This window comes from Rhipicephalus microplus, chromosome 7 (genome assembly GCF_043290135.1).
Source record: "Rhipicephalus microplus isolate Deutch F79 chromosome 7, USDA_Rmic, whole genome shotgun sequence".
NCBI lineage: Eukaryota > Metazoa > Arthropoda > Arachnida > Ixodida > Ixodidae > Rhipicephalus > Rhipicephalus microplus.
The window spans coordinates 19,373,694-19,400,116 of NC_134706.1; the positions used below are offsets into that span (position 1 = coordinate 19,373,694).

General features: G+C 47.1%; 2 protein-coding genes across 2 annotated transcripts in view; both read left to right on the top strand.

Annotated features, from left to right (window-relative positions):
- Positions 1-1,421: 1,421 nt before the first annotated feature.
- LOC119179668 (carbohydrate sulfotransferase 8) lies at positions 1,422-15,976 on the top strand. The gene is made up of 4 exons (XM_075868795.1): positions 1,422-1,639; positions 5,801-6,004; positions 13,316-13,477; positions 14,169-15,976. Exons 1-4 carry the CDS (start codon positions 1,526-1,528, stop codon positions 14,691-14,693), a joined length of 1,005 nt encoding a protein of 334 aa, XP_075724910.1. The 5' UTR covers positions 1,422-1,525; the 3' UTR covers positions 14,694-15,976.
- Positions 15,977-16,614: 638 nt separating this feature from the next.
- The window catches only part of LOC142767191 (carbohydrate sulfotransferase 12-like), a 53,341-nt gene continuing 43,532 nt past the window's right edge, over positions 16,615-26,423 (top strand). Inside the window, exon 1 of the mRNA XM_075868416.1 lies at positions 16,615-16,752. Within this exon, the coding sequence (XP_075724531.1) occupies positions 16,615-16,752 (138 nt within the window). The remainder of the gene's footprint in view (positions 16,753-26,423) is intronic.

The window sequence follows — 26,423 nt, forward strand, 5'->3', positions numbered from 1 at the left end:
TAAGGCTATGGGTGCTTGACTTTTATACGAACGGTTTAGTTGGCAAGGTGTTTCCAGCTTGTTTTTGTTTGACTTTGTAAGTACTGGTATTTGTTTGGTATGCGGTTATATTCTGGATTTGTAGGTACTGGTATTTGTTCGGTGTATGGTTATACTCTGGAGTGCCGTGCCTCTGTTTACCAAATGTCTTACGTCATCTATCGAGTCTTTGTCTGATTACATCACCCGTAATTACCCGAATCCGTGACAGCAAGCTTTGTCGAATTTAGGGTCAGTGATTTTCAAGAGTAAGCTCGATAATTTGAGGAACAAGTAATGCCACTTACCTAAACGCAATGAGCTCGACAGATCGAGGCAAATTCGCACAGCCACCACAATGCTGCGGCTTCTTCTTCACTTGTTCTCGTTCATAATCGATGGCTCATACCCTCTGGCCAAGATCAGTCACAAAGCAGCCGATGTTACGATTAGTACTGGGTACTTAATACATCACCGCACTCATTTCTCAAGTTTTGTCATCGCCCCGTTACACTGCAAGTGCTGTCCTGTGCCGACCACTCCAAATTGCCAGGAACCACTGAGATGACCCTACAACCTTCCGATGCGTTTAAGCACACATCGCCAACATTACTGTTTCTCCTATAGTAGTTACGTGGACACTAGCGATAACGCTGAAATGTTCTCATTGCGCGCGTAATCGCATCAGAAGTTTCCACGATTATCACGGTGATTCTTGGTCATTCGGCGCGCTTTGCGCAAGGCAGCTCTTGCAGTACAACGGGACGATAATAAAACTTTAGATCTGAAGGAATGTGCCGATATCATGATTAATCTTGTAACACTGTAAGCCGGTTGCGCAAGCAGAAAAAAAATGTAAACGTGACTTGATAGACGTAAGCAGATGTATGTGATAACACAGTGCGTCGGCATTATTTTAAACTCCGGCTAAAGGTAGCTATGGTAACCTGTTTTATTTTTATTATTATTATTATTATTATTATTATTATTATTATTATTATTATTATTATTATTATTATTATTATTATTATTATTATTATTATTATTATTATTATTATCAATATAATCATTAACAAGTAATAAATCTGCAAATAATTCGCATTTTTATAACAATGTCCTCCTTTTGTGTCTATATTGAAATTGTAAATGAATCGCAAAGCATATGCGAATTTCGTATGCGTGCACGCTGGCAAACCAACTAACGTACATAAAGGAGGGTCTTGTTCCCCCTCCCACGCCCTTTAAAAAAAATAATTTCCTGTTACGACCCCTGGTCTACAGTTACCAAGTCAGTCGGTTCGCCTGCAGCAGTTCACTTTGAAACCCGCGCGCTCCTCCTTCCCTCCCCCTTCACTGAGAGGAGGAGTCACGTGACAGGTCGGGCCGGTAGAGAGCACGTAGCGAGTTTAGGAGCTGCGGGACGACGCAACGTGGAACTTCGCGCACGAAGGGTCAAAGCGACGCGTCCGTAGTGGCCGCTGCGAATGCAGTGCGGGTCGGGCGTTACATGAGGAAGTCGACTGCACTGGGCGTATCGCTTGTGGCGTTCCTACTGATCGCCGCCGCTTGGCTTCGAAACAACGGGCGCCACGACGCGGCTCTCAACGGCATCGACGATCAGGTACGCAAGCGCGGCCCACGGGACCGCCTTCACAACTGACGTGCGTATTGTCGGCTTCGTTTGTAGTATCGGCGTCAATGGAGCGCGAGCAGCGGCAGGCATTCGCAGTGGCCTTGTGTGCTCCGTCCGGTCGTCACCGTGGTAAGGCGCGCGTATGCGCAATGCTGTCAAAATGGACTTTTGCGCACGCCAGTGATCATGATTGGAGTGCGCCTACTACACCGCTGCTTGGGCTTGTCGCTGATAGCACGAGTAGGGTCAGTTGCGAACTATAAGAAAACATGTGGGCCCCGCTAACAGAACCGCGGCGCGCCTGTCGTTCACGTGCTACAGACAGTCCTGCTAGCTGTTTTGTACACGAACAATAAGTACTTTGTTTAAGCTAATGGAAATACTGATCATATTAGGGAGTTGAAAATTTGTCGTTGCTACGCGAGACGTTACGTTTGAGTTCCTTTCGAAGTTTTCCCGAACTCTAAAGTTTCCCGCCTAAAACCGGCGACACAAACTTTTGTCTGTGTGGGAAAGTCCACTATCGAGATATTCGAGAAGTCTTTGACGTAACAAAATTGAGCGAATGCTATTGGGTGGAGAGTTCCACGTAAAGAAGGTGAGAGAATGCCATTGGGTGGAGAGTTTGATGTAACGAAATTGACAAAACGCTATTGGACGGCGAATTTGCCGTCCGATAGCCTTGGAGAGGTCGGTGGGTCACGTGCAGCTCTCGGGCCGGGTGTTTTGAGACAACAGCTTTTAAATGATACAGGGAATATACAGGCGAGTGTCCGCTCCAAGTACGTCATAAAGTGAACATAGTGTAAACCATACAGGCGTACAATCACCTAAAAAGACCAAGAAATGTTATTCAGGAAATGTACCCATAATGAAGAGACAGTGTTGTATACCATTAAAGAAGAATGCTGAATATGCATAAACGGCAAAATTAGACGTGTACTCCTAACTTAATCGAACCCTTCTGTAAGTCGTCCCGTTACAAAACAGGGAGTGAAAGATCTAGCCAGATTATTTTAGGGGGGGGGTGGTGTACTCTTCGGAACTATCGCTCACAAATTTACCCCATGTAGCATGTTCGAGTTGCACAGCGCAGTTTCGCCTATGGTATGTATGAAGAACGCTAGGCACGTTCATGAAAATTCTTTCAGGCAGCAGCCAAAGATGGCAGCGCCCACGAATATCAACTAAAATTATCTAAATCTGCATAGTTTATTTAGTTACAACATATGATTCGAGAATGCACCACTCACCTGTTTTCTAACACAATCTGTCCTCCATCTTTCAGCAGATCATGTTACCTGATCCTCGCCAGCAGCTTTGCCTTTTTGCATGCTTTCCAAAGCTTTTTTGACTTCTTCTATTATTACTGGTGGGGTGTTATCTGGGTCACTGCTACTTCTTATAGTATTACGGTCGTGGTTTTCTCGGCTACTGTACAGATCTCTGTAAAACTCCTCCGCTATTTCAACTATCCTATCCATATTGGTAGTTAATTTGCCTTCTTTGTCTCTTAGTGCATACATCCGACTTTTGCCTATCCCAAGTTTCCTCTTCAATGCTTTGACACTTCCTCCGTTTTTCAGAGCGTGTTCAATTCTCTCCATGTTATACCTTCTTACATCGCATACCTTACGTCTATTAATCAACTTCGAAAGCTCTGCCAGTTCTATTTTGTCTGTTGTACTTGACACTTTCATGATTTGACGCTTCTTAATTAGGTTCTTCGTTTCCTGGGAAAGCTTGCCGGTGTCCTGTCTAGCTACCCTGCCTCCAACTTCCACTGCACACTCCGTAATAATACTCGTCAGATTATCATTCATTGTATCTACGCTAAGGTTGTTTTCCTCACTAAGAGCCTAGCCACCCTGTTTACGAGGTGTATCCTGACGGGAAGAGTACCAGAGTCTTGTACCAACGCTAACATCATCTTAACACATAAGAAAGGAGATGACAAGGACTTGAAGAATTGCAGGCCGATCAGCTCGCTCTCTGTAGTATACAAGCTATTTACAAAGGTAATTGCTAACAGAGTAAATAAAACATTAGAATTCAATCAATCAAAAGAACAAGCAGGATTTCGAACAGGCTACTCAACAATTGACCACATTCATATTATCAATCATGTAATAGAGAAATGCTCAGAGTATAACCAACCACTATACATAGCCATCATAGATTACGAGAAGGCGTTTGATTCAGTAGAAATATCAGCCGTCATGCAGACACTGCGGAATCAGGGCGTAGATGAAGTATATATAAACATTCTGGAAGCAATCTACAAGTGATCAACTGCTATCATAGTGCTTCACAAAGAAAGCAACAGAATACCAATCAAGAAGGGTGTAAGGCAGGGGACACAATCTCCCCAACGCTATTTACCACGGCTTACAGGAGGTTTTCCGAAGCCTAGAGTGGGAACAGTTAGGGATAAGAGTAAATGAAGAATACCTTAGTAACCTGCGCTTCGCCGATGACATTGCATTGCTGAGTAACTCAGGGGATGAATTGCAACTCATGATTACGGAGTTAGACAGGGAGAGCAGAAAGGTGGGTCATAAAATTAATCTGCAGAAAACGAAAGTAATGTACAACAACCTCGGAAAGGAGCAGCGCTTCGAGATAGGTAATAGTGCACTTGAAGCTGTAAAAGACTATGTCTACTTAGGGCAGGTAATAACCGCAGAGCCGAACCACGAGATTGAAGTAACTAGGAGAATAAGAATGGGGTGGAGCACATTCGGCAAGCACTCTCAAATTATGACAGGTAGATTGCCACTATCCCTCAATAGGAAGGTATATAGCAGCTGTATCTTGCCGGTACTTAGCTACGGAGCAGAAACCTGGAGACTTACGAAGAGGGTTCAGTTTAAATTGAGGACGACGCAGCGAGCATTGGAAAGAAAAATGGTAGGTGTAATCTTAAGAGACAAGAAGAGAGCAGAGTAGATTAGGGAACAAACGGGGGTTAAGGATATCATAGGTGAAATAAAGAAGAGGAAATGGACATGGGCAGGGCATGTAGCGCATAGACAGGATAACCGCTGGTCATTAAGGGTAACTAACTAGATTCCCAGAGAAGGGAAGCGGGTTAGGGGGAGACAGAAGGTTGGGTGGGCAGATGAGATTAAGAAGTTAGCGGGTATAAATTGGCAGCAGCAAGCACAGGACCGGGTTAACTGGTGGAACATGGGAGAGGCCTTTGTCCTGCAGTAGACGTAGTCAGGCTGATGATGGTGATGATGACTCACCTGTTTGGCATTTCTCATAAAGGAGGAGAAAAGGTGGCTGCAGAAGGGGGGGGGCGTAAATTTGGTAAAAATAAGAAAATGCTAGTGTTGCAGTAAGTTGCCTAGGCAATGATGGCACAGACAGTTATTGTGAAGTACTCAAATAAATAAACGCAAAATCAAGAAAAACTTATGATCACAACACACACTTCCTTAGGACGAAAGTTTGCAAAGGCAACCAATCGATTCGACATATGCGAACGTAAATTTCAATGCTTTTTTTGTGTGTGTGTGTATGTATGTGGACAAGGTAATGAAGGTGCCTATCATCCACGTTCAAGGAGCCTTGGTCGAGTTTTTGATTGATTGATATGTGGGGTTTAACGTCCCAAAACTACCATATGATTATGAGAGACGCCTTAGTGGAGGGCTCCGGAGATTTCGACCACCTGAGGTTCTTTAACGTGCGCCCAAATCGGAGCACACGGGCCTACACCATTTCCGCCTCCATCGGAAATGCAGCCGCCGCAGCCGGGATCCGAACCCGCGACCTGCGGGTCAGTAGCCGAGTACCTTAGCCACTAGACCACCGCGGCGGGGCCGAACGTTAATTTCAATGCTTTTTTTTTTGGTGTGTTGGACAAGGTGATGAAGGTGCCCATCATCCGCGTTCAAGGAGCCTTGGTCAAGTTTTTGGAGGTTGCCTCAATATTGTTGCCGCTCGTCTTGACATGTTGACAACTCGAGACAGACGGCCTCGACAGACTCCACGGCGCCGCGCTTGTCCCGATATGGGTTAGTACGTGACCTGGTCGCTGTGACGAAGCAGACCGTTCGTCTAGGTGACGTCTAACTGAAGCCGGTGAAACAGTCTTTCCAGACGCCATGGCATTGAAAAGTGCACCGTTCCCTCTTTCAGGAGGCGCAGCTCTGGGCCGAGCAGACTCGCCGTGTGCGACTTCTGGAAGAGGCGTGTGCCACGCCGGACCGCGAACTGCTGGGTCCGCACTACCTGGGCACTCGCAGCAACCGCCGTCGCGGCAAGCCCACGCACTGCCCGCCCCGGCTGTGCCCAATCTTCGTGGACGACTTCAGAAAAGTGGCCCTCTGCTTCGTGCCCAAGGTGACATTGACCATGTCGCAGCTCCCAGCTTGTATGTTTGAGAAGTGAGGGAAAAGAAGAGAAAAGTGAGCCCCGTAACAGTGTCTGCATCAGGGTGCGATACCTCAACAGTATACCTCACGAGGGATGGGGGTGAGAAGGGATTAAAAGAATGAGATTAAAGGTATAGACAGAGAGAGAGAAAGAGATGCGCTGGGACAGCGAGCGAGGACATATCGCTGAGGACGGGCCCCTTGCCACCCCTACCCTTGCTTCTGAACTGCTGCTCGTGTTGATGACGGCCGTGCCACTGCTCACCTAATCTTTCGTCTTTTTTCCACTTTTCTCCTTTTTCCCTTCCCTGCAGGCACTGCGCCGTGCTCCCGACCGAGTTGCAGAAATTAGGTGCCTTTTCTCATCTTCTAACCACTACCACCACACATGAGGGATAGGAGAGTTAGGAAATAATGAAACACGGTCACAGGAGTCCGAGGACGGGGCACCATGGACTTGCAAGAGTTCTTGTCGGCGTCAGGCGATGGCGTAGGGCTATTCCAGTAGGTCAGAGCTACGTTGTCGTCTGAGATCGGCGTCAGGAGATGACGTAGGGCGAGCCCAGTCGGCCAGAGCTACGCTGACGTCGGAGATCACGAGGGCACAATCGGGTGGCACGGAATACAGCGAGCGAGTATTGTATCTTTGAGGGCAGCTGCGTGTACTGGGCGAAAGCATTCGAAAGTTGTCGACCGACTGGAAATGCTGTACAGTTTTCTATGTACATTAGAGGGAACGCAGGCGCTGGTGTCTATGGGAGCTGTAACGCACAACACTTCAGCGAGCATGGTAATGATGGGTAGTATAAAGATTTGTCTAATCTCCTAACTCCTGGCCTGCTTCTGGCTTCCTGTCTGTTCGTGTGGCTTGGAGCTGTTTTCTCACGAAACAAAAATCAGCAAATGTTCAGCGGTTGGGCTTCACCGCATTTTTTATGTTTAACTTTTCAAACGGACCATATGCGAAATTGCTTTGCGCTCTGGCAACACTGTGCATTTTGACCCCGCCGCTATTTTAATGTGGGCGAGTGGTCGACGGCAACGCGTTCGCTAGTACGGCCGTACGACTCCTGAACACCTGCTTCACTGCGCCGAGCTACTGTGATGGCAACGGCAAGACGTTCCCCAGAGCCCGAACATGTGATGTGGACAAACTGTTTAGGAATCTTGCCACATCGTGCCACTTGTATGTCATTGCATCTTTCGTAAAGCGGTGGAAGGATACGTACAAGATATAAGCAAACAAACATTCAGTGCGACTTCATGAGCAAGGTTTCTCTTAGCTGTTTAAACGATTGTTGTTTACAAACAAATGCACTGTCACAAATTCATCTCACAAGGAATAAAGGTCACACTTATATGTCCATTACAGGACTAATGATGCACTTGTATTGTGACCCCCTCCCCCTCAGTTTTTCTGTGCACACTCCCGTTTCCTAGCAGCCTTTCCTAGATATGGCCCTTCACAGCAAGCCTTAAAAGGCATTAGTCACTTGTGGACACTAGGGGGAATTTAAATCAGTTATTTTTTATATCTAAGTAGCTTCAAAGGTTTCTAGGAGCTGCGAGTATAAGGCAGCCAAAACGCTGAATCGCATACAACTTACGAATAAATAGGACTGCCGCACTCTGAACTCATGCAGAACGTCATTCAATCAAGCTTTGGCGATACTCATGGTGCCAGTTTTCGAAACCTACGGCAGTGCGCTCGGCTATCTTTTCGACTTTAAGTCGTTGGTAAAGAAAGATTAGTGAGAGAGGCCCCATTGGAAAAGTTGCGTCCGCGCACGTTGGGGGAATTGAAGTGCCTGAGCAGATACTTTTCCGTTCCAAAGTGGGCATCTTCCGAATGACTGTTTTATTGCTGCGCGGTGACCGCACTTGCGGACACAACGGAGCTTGAACGCAGACAAGCAACCGAGCTGCCTTTCTAGGATGCGTGTACGGCATGTTACTCGGAGTAGCGGAAGCTCTGCACGTCTCTGTGCGCAATCACCTTCAAAAATAACATTTCTACGTCGTCTACCTACATGGTGTAATCTCGTCACAAAAAAGCCCGTCCTAACAGTTCGGTTCTGTCGCACTAGTTACCCCACCAGCAGTGGCGGACTCTCTATTCGACTGCAGGGAATCACCGGGGCTTTTCGATTTACCATCTCAGACTCACCGCGGATAGTCCACGGGTAGTCCAAGGCTTCCCCGAAGTCATAAGAAAATTTGAATGCCGCGCAGCGTCTCAGTGAGTTCGAGACGGTAAATCGGAGAGCACCACTGTCGTGTAGAGGTCCGACGTAAAGAAAACACCTAGCCGCAAAGTTGAAAAACCTATAAAAACACGGCCTGCCCGCGTAACACATAAAAATTGTTAGTCCTGCATTGCTCTCGGCAGCCCGCGCACCGCGGAGATACTTGCATCCTAGACTGTGCCCATAAAGCTTGTGCAAGCCATACCCTCTTTTGCGTTTAAATGATCGCTGCCAAATCGTAATTCATGCCACTTACCTTGCTCCCATCGCTGTCTGTGACTCCGCGCTGCTTGCACAGCGGCACACAGCAGTGTACTGGCATTTCACCAGCAAAAAAAAAAATCCTAATGCGACAGTCGAAGCGTTGAAACGCGTAAGTTCGCACGTGGGTCGCCCGCGCGTAGTGGTCAAGCCTCGCCAACATCAAAATGGCGGATATGAGAGCTGCTGCGTTCACTAGATGGCGCTGTTGATTTCGCATATTTCGCAAAAAAGTTTTATCCAGAAAGGCAAATTGAAATAGCCACTAAACAAATTGAGAAAGTAATCAAGGAGGATAATAAAACAGTGTCGACATACACGAATCTAATTGGACTGTTTGAGCTAGAGCTTGCTAAGACGCGTGACAAGTCATCCCGGAAAAGAAGACACAAACCCAAAAGTTGCTGGGATGAGGAAGTTAAGAGAGCCATAGCAAAACGTCAGGAAGCCTCTAGGGAACACAGACATGCTAAGCACCGGGTGAACCGACAGATGATGTTGAAAGAAAATGGGAAACCTTTCTAAGCTGTAGAAGGGATGAATCCCTTCTGATCAATGAAAAGATCGGAAGAAAGGGAGCTCAGTGGCTGGCAGAAGTACATAAGAAAGATAGAAAGGCAGCTGCGAAATTTTGGAACCATCTAAACTCCCTAAGAAATGAGACGAGTTTAGAGCAGAGGTTTATAACTACAGCCCAAGGTGCTAGGCTAGAAGGGGACGAAGCTATTGAATATATAAGAACAAGGGTGACAGAAAACTTTCAACAAAGAAGTGCTTTATGCACCACAATAGACAAGGATGAATCAAGTGGCGCAATGGCTTCATTTTCACAACGAGAGTGGGAAAAGGCTGAGAAAAGGGTTCCTAGTAGTACATAAACAGGCCCAGATGGCATTCCAATTATGCTGAGAAAGATATTAGGTCCGAAGTCTAAGCGGGCTTTGAGAGAGGCTGTGAGCAAACTAATAATCGATGGTGAAGTTCCCGATAGATGAAAACTTAGCAGGAAGAGCATGATCTATAAAGGAAAGGGGGACAAAGCTGACATAAACAACTACCGTCCTATAACAGTGACATCAGTGGTCTACAGGCTGGCGAAGCAGATTATAAAGGAAAGACTGCAGGCATGGATAGAGGATTAGGGGGTGCTGGAGGAACTGCAGAATGGGTTCCGGAAACACAGGAGGTTGGAAGACAATTTGTTCTCACTGGCGCAGTGCATCGAAATGTCAGAAAAGGAACACAGGTCCCTGTGGCTAGCATTTTTGGATATCAAGGGAGCGTACGATAGCGTGGTTCAAGAGGAATTGTGGGGAATAAGGGACACACTAGGCGTGGAACATGTAGTCACTAATATTTTAAAGAGAAAGAGAGAGAGATAAAGATGCAAGGAATGGCAGGGAGGTTAACCAGACGCACATTCGGTTTGCTACCCTGCACTGGGGAAGGGGGAAAGGGGAGAAAAGAGGTTGCAGAAAGATGAGAAGGTACACACAATCACGAGCACACTCGGGGAGCACACACAGTCTACAGGCGGTCGCTCAGGTTTGTTGACTTGAGGTAAAGTAGCAGTGCTTTTGTTGCTTTCTGCGCAACTGGGGCAGATGCCCAAGGTCCTAGTATCTTCTGTACACAAAATGGTCCGGGGTCAAGTCGATTCAAAACCATCCGGAGCTGGCATCGCTGTGTGTCGTAGCAAGCGCAACTGCACAGGACGTGTTCGGTGGTCTCTTCAGCTCCGCAGTAGTCGCATGTAGGAGTGTCTGCCATACCAATGCGAAAGGAGTACACCTTTGTAAATGCAACACCCAACCAAAGGCGGCATAACAGTGTCGCATCGGAGCGGGAAAGTTGTGATGGTAGCTTTAGCTTGAGCGAAGGATCCAGTTCATAAAATTGACACCTTTGGAAGCTGGTAGACGACCAGAACGTACGTGTGAGGTCTCGAGCCAGCAGGTAAAGTTGTCTTGCTGCATCATTCCTTGATAGAGGAATCGGAACTACACGGGTTTCTTCATGGGCTGAGCGGGCTGCATCATCGGCTAATTGATTTCCGGTAATACCGATATGTCCAGGCAGCCATTGACATATGATATCATGCCCTCGTGCAAGAGCTTCATGATGACAATGTCTTATTTCTTGTACCAGTTGGTCATGACTCCTCCTACGCATGGCAGACTGCAAACTCTGAAGCGCTGCCTTCGAATCACAGAATATGACCCATTTTTCTGGACGTTCTTGAACGAGATATTGTAAAGCAGCCCTTATAGCAGCAATCTCTGATGCCGTAGATGTAGTCATATGCGACAACTTAAACTTGATTGTCATTTCTGCAGCCGGAATTACAGCGGCACCTGATGAGCTGCTGGATAAGACGGATCCATCAGTGTATATCTGCGTTCGGTCTAAGTACAACTCATGTAATAATAGCAGTGTTGCTTGCTTCAATGCTACTCTGGAGTGACTGCTTTTCTTTTTGATACCCGGAATTTTAAAGGATATCTATAAAGGTAACAAGGTAGTTGTAAAGTGGGAAAAACAGGTATCCAAGCCTGCAGAGGTCAAAGGGGGGCTTAGGTAGGGGTGTCCCCTGTCACCCTTATTATTCATGATGTACCTACAAGGATTAGAGACCAAATTAGAGGGAAATGAACTGGCCTTCAACCTTTCTTTCGTCAAACAAGGAAAACTAATTGAACAGACACTACCAGCATTGATGTACGAGGATGATATAGTGCTAATGGCCGACAACAAGGAAGATTTGCAGAGATTGGTGGACATCTGCGGTAATGAGGGAGATAGGTTAGATTTCAGATTCAGTAAGCAAAAATCAGCAGTCATGATTTTTAATGACAATGAAGGTAGTGAGCTTACAATACAGGAGGTCACGCTAGAGATAACAGATAAATACAAATATCTGGGCGTATGGATAAGCAATAGGGCTGAGTACCTAAGGGAACACGAAATATACGTGACGACTAAAGGTAACAGGAATGAAGCGGTAATGAAAAACAGGGCACTGTGGAATTACATTAGGTATGATGTTGTCAGAGGAATATGAAAAGGGGTCATGGTTCCTGGTCTGACGTTCGGCAATGCGGTTTTGTGCATGAGATCAGAAGTTCAAGCAAGATTAAAAATATAAGCAACGTGGAATAGGTAGGCTTGCCTTAGGAGCTAACGGGAATACACCAAATCAGGGAGTACAGGGTGATATGGGATGCACATCATTTGAGAGCAGGGAAACTATTAGCAAGATAAAATTTGAGAAGCGATTGAGAGAAATGGTGGAGGAGCGTTGGGCTGGGAAAGTATTCAGCTACTTGTACAGGAAGAATGTCGATACAAATGGAGGAAGCGAACCAGAAAATTGACTGGTATATACTTAGAAAACAGCAGGGGGCCAAACCAAAAACAATTATCGGTTAAGAAGAAGGTGAAGGAAGTCGAGACCAACATGTGGAGAATGGGCATGATTAAGAAGTCCGCACTAGAGGTCTATCGAACTTTTAAGCAGGAAATTGCCAAGAAAAGAATCTATGATAATACTCGGGGTAGTTCTCCACTGTTTGAGGCCAGGACGGGAGTATTGCGAACCAAGACATATCAGGCCGAATACGAAGGGGTGGACACGGTATGCAGTGCCTGTGAAGAGGAAGAAGAAACTGCCGAACACTTGATAATGTTCTGTAAGGGACTTCGCCCTATAGTTCAGGATGATGGCGCAGAGTTTTTCAAAGCAGTTGGGTTTAGGGACAGGGAGGGCAAAATAGACTTTAAGCGGGTAGAATTAACTAGAAGGAGGTTACATGAGTGGTGGCTAAAATCAAGGCACGAGTGAAAATAAACACTTCACTGGAAAGTACGAATCCTCAACCTCACTTCTTAAAAGGGAAAAAAAGCTAAATCTAGATTTTGGTTCGTTAAGTATTACTGCTTGGTGGCGCTAGCCACCGCCCGATCTAAATGGTACAGCCATATCCATCCATCCACCCATCCATCCATTGCCTATAGGGTCACGGAGTTAAACGGGTTCGTTCTTTCCTTCGAAACAAAACCGAAACACAGCAATAAACGATGCCACAAGTGCGATCCGCCGTCCGCAAGTACGAAGACTAGGCAAATCTGTGTACTACCCATCAATAATTCTCATGGTCGCTGAACGATCGCAGCGCCAGAGTCCCCTCTAGTTAATTTTAGGAAACTCTATGTGTACAGGAACTGCTGACAGACGATGGCAGGCATAGACATGTACAAAGTAAACCATTCAGCTGGGAAGGCAAAGTATTATCGCAGCACTTCCTTCCCCTTCCCCCCTGGTCGAGTTCAAAAAACAAGTTTTACAGTGGCTTAAAAATGAAGCTAATACATGCTTTTTATAGCAGCCTGAATTCGGGCCTTGGCTTTCTAATAGTAAAAATGGGAAGTAAGCATTGCTTGCAATGCAACGTCAGAAACCTTCGGCCACCGTTGCCGTCAGAAGCTCGCGTGATCATAACCCTACTACCAAGTTCGTCAAACCATGACGGCACCAATCCAACAAAGTAAAACATTGTATGTTGCAGACTTTTTGCTACCCCCCCCTCTCTCTCTCAGGCTATCAGGGGGCTCGGTCATCGCGCACAAGGAACTTCGCAGTACGACCATTTTGAATTAGTCGACGGGCCACAGATTTTTCATCGTGTCTCTTCTGCTGTAACCCCTTATTTCATCCCGCCACGAGTACATCATAGCACTAATCAGCGTACGCATTACTTTTCACGGTAACGCAGGTAGCTTCGACATCGCTGAAGTCCCTGTTCGCCTCCCTGCTTCAGATCAACGCCACCCCCGGCAAACGGGATGACGACGCACTGCACTCCTCGTTCAACGAGCGGGTGTTCCGAATTGGCCCCACGCACTGGCCTCTCAGCAAGCTGCGCCAGTACACCAGGGTGAGCGTGAGTTTCCAGATAGGCGGGCGAACCGGGGGGAAGGGGGCGAGGGCATGCAGGAGGAGGGAAGGGCGGCCGCGCTCTTTCTATGAACATCTCGGGTAGAAGGGCCGAGTGAATCCAATATCCTTACTCAGTCAGATATGCCTTCCGATTATCTGATGAACGAAAAAAAAAAGGTGTAGGCACTCCACCGATCAAAGTGAATTTCAAAACACGCAAGAAATATTACATCACCTCAACCGTGATCAGCTTGCGAAGCGGCGCATGCGTCGACTTAAAGCTCGCTTCATGACGCGCAAATTGCCAGGTGTTAACGCGTCTTTGCAAGTGAATGAAGCCATAAATTCGCTCAGTAGTTTCTGTTGCTCTTACACGTGACGAACTCTAGTTGGAGCGCGCCACGCGGGTGCATGTGCAGAACCTCGTTGCCCGACACCATCACACAATTGCTGAGAGAGTGTAAGGGGGAGAGGCCTCATTGTCGCAGCACCCAACACGGGCCTGGACACTGGCCTGGACACAAAGTCACAGCATTGACGTAGACGGGATGTCGGGGGTCCGCACACATAAATAGGCGCACACGAAAATTGATCATTCAAGGTGCGGAACGAACCTGCCGCCAAAATATAGATATTCTCGCTATTTAGACACGGTCCGCCAATAACTCTCCTATCGCTCCAATCCACAGGTTCTTTTCGTGCGGCACCCCTTCGAGCGTCTAGTCTCAGCCTTCGAGGACAAGGCCGGAAAACCCAGGGACAGGGAACGCTTCTTCTACGAAGTCTACTGGGACCGCATCCTGGCTGGTAACAACGGGAGCAGCAACAGCGACGCCACGACCAACTCTACCCACGCCATAACTTTTCCCCAGTTTGTGGACTACTTACTTCGGGTGCCTGTATCCCAGTGGGACGACCACTGGGCGCCGTACTACTCTCGTTGCGAGCCGTGTCTCTTCCGGTACAACTTTTTGGGACACCTGGAGACGGCCGGACGAGACATGGCACTGCTGTGGCGACGCATGGGTCTCAAGATGCCGCCAGAGTCATCGACACTGGAGCATCGGAACGAGACTCCTCGGGAGCGTCACCGGCGACGATACTTCGACCAACTGACGGCGAGTCAGGTGGAAGGACTGTACCAGCGGTACTTCTACGATTTTGTGCTGTTCGGCTACGACCACCGAAACTATACCGCTGGTTCTGATAGTTGAATCACTGCACCGCCAGTTGATATGAATGTGACAGTTACGTTCTTCAATGTGTGGACGGGACGTCTTGCGCTGTGCAGAATCAAGAAGTCTGCGTAAGATCCACGCCCAAGACATGTACGGATTATGGGTGCAATATCCTGACCCTTCCTTCCCCTTGGATTCTGCGTAGATATTGCTGTGCGACACATGAGGCACATGACAAACTCCCTGTTGCAGTGAAGGTGACTTGGAAATACGCAGGCTTTTAGCTAGGTAATACTTACGTAGCAAGCAGTGCCTCTCCCAGTACACCTGTGGGACATCCGTAAAATGGCTGAACAGGACATGACACTATTGTGGTGACATGTGGATCTAAAGACACCGTAGTAGTCGTAGACGCTGGAGAGCCGTAACTCCTCGGAAGAACACATCGACGTTGCTACTTCGCCCAACTGACCACTAGTCAGGTGGGAAAACTACATCGGCAGTACTTCTACTACTTCGTGCTGTTCGGGTACGACCAACGAAGCTGCGTGTAGCGGATGCAACGATGCCGAAATGCTCAAGAACATGATCTGCTCCTGCGGCAGACTGGTGAGCCGCTACCAACATGTTGGGCTTCTAGCGACATCTATGGAGAACATTCTTTTCCCTGCGCGGTCACCACTGCCAGCCCTGCGGGCTTTCCTGGAGTTTGCGGGACCTGCTGAATTCCATCATTATTTAATTAGGATGCGTCGGCCTTCTGCCCGTGCCAGGGCGGAATACCCCCTCTTATACTCCCCTATCTCCTCACTCTATCTCTCTATCCTCTTCAAGTCCCATTTCCCTCCCCGCAAGGCGCTTAGCCATGTCCCTAATGAGAGAGACTAGAATTTTAAACAAGGGTATTTTTCTTTTATCTTCACTAATAAAGAGCCACTTGTTTTATATATGGGTCAACGACCCCCTGCGTGGCAGCACGTCCTTAAGTTGAGAGGACGATGTGGATCACGCTCCAGGCGCCATGAAGTAGACACGAGGCAACGGGCTATCTCTTATGAAAGTTACTGTTGATTTTACATTGTCGGACTATCATCGCAAGATTGACTCTATTGATCATCAATGGTTCCGCAATACTCATTGATTTGCGTCAAAAGTTTGCCGACAATATTTTTGTAGGGCCCTTTGCAATAAAAATGTCATTGACTCGTTTCTATTGAAATACCATTGAGGAATTCAGTATGTCGTAAACAATAATTCTGTTGTTTCTCTATCTAGTTGATTGATGGCTTTTCAAATAAAAGTCTTGAAGCACATTTCAATCCTGGTCAACTATTTCCTCAACGATATTTTAATTGAACCACCAAGTATTATCAGTGCCATCTGTTGTCGTTGTTCAATAACCTCACTTTGTTTTTTTTTTTCAATAAGAATTTTTGTTAGGGTATGCGTCATTTAAGGTCATGCCGGTCACTCGTCAAGGTTGTCACCCCACCCAACGTTGTCATGCTGGCAGGCTTTGTACGACAAAAATTTACCTGCTCTAATGTTGTTATTTTTTTTCTAAACGCTTGCCCCCATTGCTCAGCCTCTGAGTGAAAGTCCGGCCACGGCCACGTCAGCTTGTCAGCGTTTTGGCTGTCTGCCACGCGCCATCCTGGCTAGTAGCGATTTTGCCTTTGTGGTGACAGCGGCTAGGACACCACGACTCGTACTGTCAGCACCGGAGGTACGACCTCGGATTTCCTGGCAATCGGTGGCAGCTGTGCGGTACCATGACTCACCCTGCCAGTCTTGCACCAGAGGCACGACCGCAAACTTCACAGCAGCGCCAACACTGCGCTATGCCATTTCAATATAGTAAACCGGCCCATTCAATGTCGGCAATGTCATGCATATCAGGTGCTATAAACCTAGAGAAGCCACTATTACCCTGGTTGGTCGTATACCGGCTTCTCTCATGGGAGGCAGCAAGTGCCCATCACGCATCTCGCTGTCGCTGGGCTTTCTGGCCCTGGTTGCTGCAGCGGTCATCGTTGTAAACCAGGACCAACGCGATTTGCTTTCCCACGAGGGAAACAACTACCTTAACAATGGAGTTGGCGCCACATCGCACGTAGAACCTCTTGCCCGGAGTCTGGCGTCTCGTTCGGGTGAACTAGACTGCAGTGGTGATCATCAGATGTCGGTATTATGGGTATTTTCAGCAATGAAAATGTAGCAAATACGGATCTCTGTAGAATTATACCAGCACTCGTGCATTCCACACGCGAGCCCGTTATCTTATCACGTGTTCGCCATGGCTTTCTGATATCAGTAAGCCACCGCTTTTTCATTTGCAGTGGCGCTTGACGTTATCCCTGTGCGTGGTACACTAAACAATAATGCGCCCTTTTCATTTGGGATGAGTTTATTTACCGCATACTGTTCTTTACTAAGTGGTTAGGAGAGGGGAACAAAGCTGCATGGCACAGCTTGACAACGCCCCAGGTCGCAGATTCACGGTGTCAACACTACGGCACAAGCAAAGCAATCCAGCTCACATTTGAACCAACATGCTACATTCGAAAACAAAGTTGTGCAAAAAGGAGGCATTATTAGGGACATTTACCAAAGCATATATGAAATTTACATATCCTAAATAGTACGCGTACATTTTCACGAGTAAATTTTAAATTATTTAGTGTGTTTGGCACGCCACCGATCGTATCTATCACGGGGCGGGCTCAGCCGTTACAACTCGGACATAAATCCAGAATGCCCAGACTGCACAGAAGTGTACTGTTCACTCGTGCACATGCTCTGGCAATGTCCCGCGTTACCCCAGGGACCTCTCACCAGTGAGTCCGACTGGCAAGAGGCACTCAGGAGCCTGAAGCTCCAACATCAACTAGAGGCAGTTCAGAGGGCCCAAGAACTGCCGGAACGCCACCACGTTTCTGCCTCGACTCGGGCGTCGCCTCTGCTAAGATGTCCGTCCTGGACACACTGGTGGTTTAAACTCCTCATGAACTTTTAATCAAGTTCTTGACTGACCGACCGACCGACCAACCGACTTACTGACTGACTTTGAAAAACAATAGCACAATGCCTCAAAACCGTAGTTTTCACGTGGCCTCGAAGCATACCAATGTTCAGAGCATTCAGAGTGCCGGAATGTATGTTCGTAGTGCGGTGTAAAAACGCGCATTTCAGGAAACATGGGGCAGTTAAATATTAGAGGGCCCTCCACCAGCCTCTGAAAATGAAAAAAAAAGAAAAACAGTGACCACATTATTCTCTCTTGGGGTTTCTCTTCTGGTGCACTTCGTGATGCATGAAAAGCGATTCCCGTGACGTCTCTAATGTCCTACATTCTCTCCATTGGATCATGTACGCGAGATATCATACGTGAATTGTCTCCTGTACTCTTCTGCTACGCAGCCACCCATTCTTTTTTCTATGCCAAGTATGAGCGCCGTGTGCCATTCGTTGATTTTCCTGTTTTGTGTCTTTCCAACTTCACACGCGGTGATAACAGCTCGTAGCTGACAATCGCGAAACCTCAAGAGCGAGAACGCTTAGTGCTGACGTCATGCACGTGCTTTTTTTTCAGAAATACGTGGCGAGGAGGAAATATCGCCTGTATGAAGGGCAGCGAAGCCGAAAAGGAAACCACTCCTTCGTCTTTGAACGCAAGGTGGTGAGGGGCCCTTTAATTCAAGCCCATAGAACTAGTAGGAGCTTCACCTTTAATCACTAGGATATTTCTTACCAAAACCATACGATTCTGAGAGGCACCGTAGTGGAGGGCTCCGAAAATACATGCCCTCTTCAACGTTCATCGTACACGGACCTGTAGTATTTAATTTGATAGTAGGGTTCAACGTCCCGAAAACACCATACGATTACGAGAGGCGCCGTAGTCGAGGACCCTGGCAATTTCGACCATTTGGGGTTCTTTAACGTGCACCCAAATCTGAGCACACGGGTCTACAGCATTTTCGCCTGCTTCGAAAAATGTGGCCGCCGCAGCCGGAATTTGATCCCGAGGTCTGCGGATCACCAGCCCAGTAACTTATCCACTGTAGACCACCGCGGCGGGGCCCTCTCCTTCAGGTCAGCAGGCATGGGGCATTTATGGCAAGAAGAAGGGGCATTTCAATACGAAATACTAGTGGAGTTGAAACACTTTTTGGAGATTTGTAAATCGTATAGTTGTATAATTTGTTATATTATTTGTGAAGGATTGACCGTAGTTCCAGTGCGAACATCCGTTTACGTTTTACCGGTGTTTTACCGTTTTTCAGTGCGCATATGTTGGTTTCACGGCACTGATCAAGGTTCCTTGGTGAGCTGGATCTGCCCCAGCTGTCACAAAGAGTGTGCTGTCATGCGAAGCCTGTACGACGCCATGCTGATGGCGTGTTGTGAGCCCGGCGCTCTACGTCCTTCTGTTTTTTTTTTGTTTTTTTGTGGGGGGGGGTCAGCACTCCCACATTCACACATAAAAAATCGTTTACGTTGTTAGCCACTCATGGCCCCTCTGATAAACGTTGACTTTGAGCCTACCTCGCCTTTCACGACTATAACGGTTTCTTCGTCCCCTTGTCGTCGTCTGCGAGAAAAAAAGTCGCACATACCTACTTCATTTCCCGAGAGTTGAGCGATGAAAACGCGCATTTTATGATCGCATATGACCTTCATTGTGGTGCACGTTAAAGAACGTCAGGTGGTCGAAATTTCGGGAGCCCTCCACTACAGCGTCTCATATTCTTAAGGTGGTTTTGAGACGCTAAACCCCACATATCAATTAATAAAATTCATTAGACAAGAACAGTATAATCGTCAAAAGCTTATTCGGACATTCTACGGAGGCGGGGCTTCCTCACATTCGTGTTACTCTGCAAGTACAGTACGACCAGGGCCGTACCCAGTATTTTGTTTTTTCTTCCTTTTTCGGGAAGTGTTCATGTGGAACGGCTAACTTGGGCAACTGGTGGTCGGTGTGAAGGCGTGTGAATACTTTCGTACCACACGAAAAGCTAAAGGAAGAAAAAAAATGCGGGAGGTGTCAAATCACCCTGAACAGGAAATAACGGCAGACGTCTAGCTCTACAACTTGCACAGCTGCACTGTTCTTTATTTTAAAAAAGTGCCAACCAATGGCGCACTGCGCATGCGTATTGAGTCAGGTCGCGCGGCATCGTGAGCAAGTATCACGTCCACGCTGCCCTCGGCGAAGTAGGCACAGTGCACGTCGTCTACCACGTTCTGCTTCGGAGCGATGTTCGTCATTTACCGCGACGTAAAAGTGTAGTCGTCACCATGGCCCCCGGCCACAGCTAGAGAGATGGACAAAACCGTGACAACAAATGGGTCACACAATTTGTGCTGACGAGTTTCTCACGGGCTTTCAAGGGCGCAGGCTCCTCTCCCATGCGACATCACCCCTGAATGGCCGAAGGGCCAACCGGGAAGCGCTTGTGCGCATTTCGTTGAAACCGACAGGTACCCGGCGGCAGCGGGATTCGAACCAACGACCTCCCGTAGCTGAAGCGGGCACTTTACCACGAAACCACGCCTGCTTTCGTTTTTTCATGGTATTTAATAAAGTAATTGCACAATAAAGACAAAATCAAGTGAACAAAAGTTCAATCAAATCGCGAAACTACAATCAAATCGCGAAATCACGAAAACTGAAAAAACGTTTCGTCATTAATTCTCACACAATACGTCATCTTCTACCAGCAGCGCTTGATGAAGTACCATATGAAATGTTTTTCCTCATGGGTATGCACAGCTTGTGGAAGACACGAATGCAAGACCGCAATGCAGAGCCCACCACCTGTTCAAGCGCTGACTTCATTCAAAGGGCTATCCACCTAAAAAAACATTTACGACGAGCTAGACTTTAGACCGGACTGGTACTCCGTCTTTGAGAACTGTTTGACCTCACCCCTTTTTTTGTTTGTATAACGAAGCCACAACTGCTGTGGCGTGGTAGGTTGGTGATGCGCTATTTACGGCTACGCTGAGCTGTCCAGCGTGAATTGTGAACGAAAGCGCATGCAAGGGGCGAAATGTAATCGAATGCGTGGCGTGAATTTCTTCCATACGTGGTTGGTTGGTGCCTGTGGCTCACGGCATCCCCGCAATCAGAGTAGCGCAAAGCTAGCGGTCTAAGTTCGCCCGGAATATGGACCTTAAATATACCTCTTTCTAGCACTCGAGTACCTGCGTCACTGCGTAATTGACAAATTGGTTTCCTTTCTGCAATTTATCTGCGGAAACCTGCAAAATATCAAATCAAACAGTCTGAACTAAATTTTGTAAGGGTGTCGCCATCTCTCACCACTAAAACAAAACAAAGCAGACAAGCTTTGTTGTGCAACAAAAGATGGCGCTAACATCCTGTAATTTGTTGTTTTAGTTGAATTGGTAGCAATTGTCTCCGCCCTGTGCGTTCCGCGTGTTTATTTATTGTGTGGTTCGTTAGCGCGCGAGAGCCTGTTGCATTAATTGAGATACCTTATCAGCGTTTTATTTGTCAAAGGTACTGAGTTCGATTCATTCTTCTCACGTAGCAATTGATATAACGCCAATAAATCCTAGCATAATTATAGTGTAATAGATTATAGTACACTATAGCATAATATCACAGTAAAGCAGGGGCATTACAGTGCCACGGTGCCAGGTGTGTCACGCCGAGTATTTCAGAATGTCAATCTTAACGATAGTTATAGCGTGAGAACAAAACGACTACAAAAAAAAAACAAAAAAACAAAAAAGACAATATCGCTCGTGCTCTTCTTGTCTCTTCATTGTCGTTCTGTTCTCGCGCTATAACTATCGTCAGGTCATACCAACTAGCCCAAACTGCCACACTTCTAAATCCATTTTAAGCAGGTGACACCTCCTCTGAATACCTCACCCCCCCCCCCCCAAGAAAAAAAAACAAGTCAACGTCAAAAACTTAAAACCACGTGACGCAAGAGCTGATCTGATCTAACTGAAACTTCGAATTTAGATGCCTAGCCTGTTCTCAAACGCGCTAACATCCACAAGCTCGGTCGAATGTAGTCATAAAATATTTAATAATGCAACGTTTTCTCGAGCTCAACAAACATTAGGCCCCGACTCTACAACATGACAGAATTTGCGAATCTCCCGTTGGCACAAATCACATTGAAGCAATAAAACAGACAGTTGTTAGTCAGCGCTCGTCCTGTTTTTTTTTTTTTCATTCGTCTTTTGTAACATTGCACTGTTTTTAGCTTTTAGCACGTTGATAATTTGTAATTATTTCTCCCTAGCTTCCGCAGACATGAATGGCGCTTCGCAATAATCGAGGGAAATATGGGTGCAAGGGCTCCTTTTTTGTTGTTGTTGTTTCCTTAGTTAGACAAAAAACAGTGATCAGAACTGGCAGACAATGACAACTTACCGCCGGCAGGGACCGAACCTGCGACCTTCGAATAACGCATCCGATGTTCTCTACCAGCTGAACTACGGCCATCGTTCTCGCTATGACGCGCATTTAGAGCGTATGCCCAGCGGTGGCGGTTCGAATCCTTACCACCGGGGCGATATGGCCGTTATACGAAAAAAAAAGGAGCCCCACCGATGTGCCACCCGTCATGCACATCGACCATGTTGCGATAGGAGCCAGTTACGCGATCTGTGAGCGATAACCGCGCAACGTGCAGGTCGACAATTGTTGGTGAGTGGGCGTGCGGTGCACGGTGCTGAGTTCTTATACGCCGTGCAGAAGAACACCGGTCTCTCGAGGTTTTTTTGTAAACAGCGGCGACTGAGCGCGGCAAACGCTATAGTGACATATTTAACTGAGCGACTTCTTTACTCATCAGCTTTTCTTCCCTTCGTAGGTTGCTCACATGTTTTGACGGGATTTGAATGGCGTAGGCTACCTTTCCCAGACGTTTCACCCCTGAAGAAGCCGAGTGTCGGGCCGGGGGACGCCTGTGCCCATTTGGAAAACCGGTGGGTGACCGGCGGTAACGCGGGTTTGAACCCACGACCTCCCGCAGCCGAAGCGGACACTCAACCACGAGGCCACGGCTGCGGTGGCTCTGCCTGTGCTACAACGCGGGTTTCATGTGCAGCGTACCGTTTCACTATACAAGTAACAGATGGCGCTAGCGTCTTTTAAAATCGCGAGATCGGCAACGTAGCGCTCCCGCAACAGCGCGTATGATTTGCAAAACTATCATACACTCCATGCAGCGTTTTGCATGAAGTGCAATGTTTTTAAGAAACTAGAACTTTGACTGTATGAAGGGAAATACAAATACGCCAGTGGCGACAATCTCTGAGGCAGTTGCGATTCGCTGATTGTCGCGCTGTCTGCAGACAAAACAAACAAGCTACTAAACGGTCTTTGTGTTTGAACTTAAAGAGGACGTTGATTAAGATGCAACGCTACAAGATCGCTGGATAAGATGGTAGTATATAGGTGTTCTGTAATCGCGCGCAGTAAGCATTCAGTCCAGCAGAGGAGGAGGGGGGGAGCGATCGCTTCTCTCAGTGCCTGCGTTAGCACCCCCAAATCCTCCCTAATTCAGTGTCTGTCGTCCAACGATTAGGACAAATGATAGACCACAGTGAGCATAAATTCAGTGTTTAGGACGTCTTGTGGTTCATGCGATAATCGTAACTACTAAAATCAAAAGACTCGGGACCCCTCGACGTCTCTGGTTTCACCACATAACATCGGTTTTACCTCAAGTACAGTGCCTGAACTTCTAGCCACTCTTTTTCAAGCGACCGCCTTCGCTTAAATTGAGTGGCTGTATCCACGCCTAGACTGCATCCGATTAACTACAGCCACTCCGGCCGCAGCACCTATTCAGAGTAGGAAGACACAACATATCCCATGCGAATGGAAGCGGAACTTCATCATGCATCCACAGTTCCACGAACATCTACATATATTGGACACTGGCCAAGGCTCGAGCTAGCCAAATGCTCGTACGTGCTCTTTGCAGCTGGATCAGTGAACAGCAAACACCCGGCAAGTGTCATTCACCAAGCAAAAATAAATTGATTGTATTTCAACGCCCCGGAAGCAATTTAACTATACAGCATGGCAGAGACTCACAAGCAGCATACCGAAATTTCTGCAAATGCCAGCTTATGCTCATTGCACACCGATTACTCGCATAGCAGTCGTCACCACTATTATTGGGAGAACGAAAGTAGCTGATATGGATACCCAGCCACCGCAGAGTCAGAGGCAGTGAGCTTGCCAACGCCTTGGTCCGAGAATTACTATTCCAGATCGAAGACCCTGGCATACCACGCCCACCCTCGGCTATGCATATATATGGACCTTCTACACACATGCTCTGAAATTATGCAACATCAACGAGGGAAACATCTGCCCCCGAGTTCCAACCTCAGCAAAGAACCACAGGTATGGCACTTTGGCACCGCCGGCAGACACTGTACGTCGTACCCAACTCATACATATTACATAAAATATATGATAGATCCTGACACATATGCATTACTGTGCAGGTTCTACGACAGTTAAACAGCCACCTTGTATCACGTGCGATGGGAATGTCCACACAAGCCACCCACACAGTCCATGACACAACCCAACAAAAAAGGGGTGGCAAGCAGCTCTGTACAGCTCGGATTTCAAGACCCAAGAAGTTCTTGTGAGATGCGTGAGGACAGTAGGTAACCCCGTTGGGATCCCAGACTAACAATGATCGCATCCACTGACCTCACTGAGAGACCACACGAACATTTTATTTCCTCTCTCTCGAGATCACAGCCAAATGTGCATCTTTTGACTGAGTTGTGCATTATACTCTGCACTTTCTGTTGACACGTACTTACAACTCTACTTCACATGAGTTCACTTTCATTAATTATGATGAAGACTGAACATGACCATTGACTTTAGCTCGCGTTTTAGGAGCTGTTAATGTTGTCACGGTACTTAAATGGTGGCAATGGTCTTTGTGGTCAGTTGATTGTAATGCATGAGCCGTCTGGGGCGCCGTTCCTCTAGATTGTGTGCTAAATCTGTGCAGTAACTCATGCAGTCAATAGAGATAGGGTTATTCTATTGACAGCGCCCTCTGAAGAGGCATCAAATGAGTTTAGTACTGCTGCAACAGTAGCTGCAACTTTTATTTCAAGCACACAGTTTCGTTAACAGCATTACGCAAGCATTGAGCCAGCCCCATGCATTCAAACCTAGATGTAGTGAACTCAGATATAACGAGTTATTGGTCATGACGAAGTAGGCAAAGAATACTTTTTTTCATAGATACAGTGTTATGAATAACAGTTTGTAACAAACATTTGGATATAACAAGATATTTTAGGCAGATTTGACTTTGTTATGATGAGCTTTGAGTGCATTTGTGTCTGGCATGCAATAATATACCTTATGCTATGTTTCGACTGCAATATCGACGACCACCTCCAAGATGAATGACCTGATATAAAAAGCTAGAAAAGAGTTGCTTTCCATGTTTGACACGCACACGCATGGAATGAATTGTTTCCCGAGAGTGAGGCGCTTGATTCGGAGAGATCCGTCAGTCTCATTCGTTCGTTCACACAGGCCGGCTTAACTTTTCCTTGAATCTTCAATCAGCTGGCAAGCTTCTACCAAACTGATCTATTTCTCGGCAACTTTCACTGCGCTGAAACCATTTGAGTGCCCAAGATTCTTCGGCTACATGTTTTGTGATATTGACAGTGTCACATGTAGTGAAATTAGATGCACCGAACAACATGCCTTACTTTTTGACGCACAGAAAACGTCTTCATTTTAGATGCGGAAGCATCTTATACTCGCGCCTTGTAGTGCGCCGTCCGCGCCGTCCGCGCCGTCCGCACCGCCTTAGTTGAGCTAATTCATTACGTCTGATACAATAATCACTTGTTCTCTGCTACTGCAATATTCACGCGTTCATCAAGTATAAGGTTATTTGTTGCACTTCAAAAGCATACATGAGTCCGAGTTAAAACGGTCAAAGTTTCACATTAAATGCACCGGGAAGGTAAAGTATTGGTACGGAAACCAGTAACACAAACATGAGCTTGTACGGTAAAGTTAGCTATTTAAAACCTACGCGAGCGTCGGTGCACACTGAACCATGCCTGTGTATTCAGGCATGTGTCTAACTCTGTTACCAGCCACTAAACTGTTTTAGCGGGACGGCTCAGTGCTCTCCCATAGTTGAGTACGAAGTACTCAAAATCGTTCAACATATTAGATGCGGAAGCATCTTATACTCGCGCCTTGTAGTGCGCCGTCCGCGCCGTCCGCACTGCTTCTCGAACATTCGACAGCTGACGCGCGCGCATGCGCCGTCGCGCCGTCGCCCACCATCTGTGCCGCGCGCGCTTCTCCTTCGAGAACATTCGACAGCTGACAGCGCATGCGCCGTCGCGCCGTCGCCATCTGTGCCGCGCGCGCGCTTCTCCTTGGAGAACATTCGACAGCAGACAGCGCATGCACCGTCGCGCTGTATATATACTCAAGGTCGGCGCTCGCTCGCTCAGTTGCCGCTCGTCCGTTGGTTCGTCGCAATAAATAAAACACCGCCCTTTCGCATACGTGCCGTACGTGTTCACTCATTTAACACCCCATTTCACAACCACGTTAACCAATTTAGCCATCGACCCAAGTAAGTCGCAATTTAACACCCGTTAACCAATTACATGCTTCCGCATCCTCCTCAGTGTTCCCCCGAGGGAAGCTGCGGGTAATTTTTTAATATACAATTTCGGTGCAAGCAT

What these genes read in the sequence shown, in the direction of transcription:
- LOC119179668 (XM_075868795.1), top strand. Translation starts at nt 1,526, where the DNA reads ATGAGGAAGTCGACTGCACTGGGCGTATCGCTTGTGGCGTTCCTACTG. An exon ending in TCAACGGCATCGACGATCAG is followed by an intron (nt 1,640 to 5,800) that starts GTACGCAAGCGC and finishes TCCCTCTTTCAG; the next exon opens with GAGGCGCAGCTCTGGGCCGA. An exon ending in CCCTCTGCTTCGTGCCCAAG is followed by an intron (nt 6,005 to 13,315) that starts GTGACATTGACC and finishes ACGGTAACGCAG; the next exon opens with GTAGCTTCGACATCGCTGAA.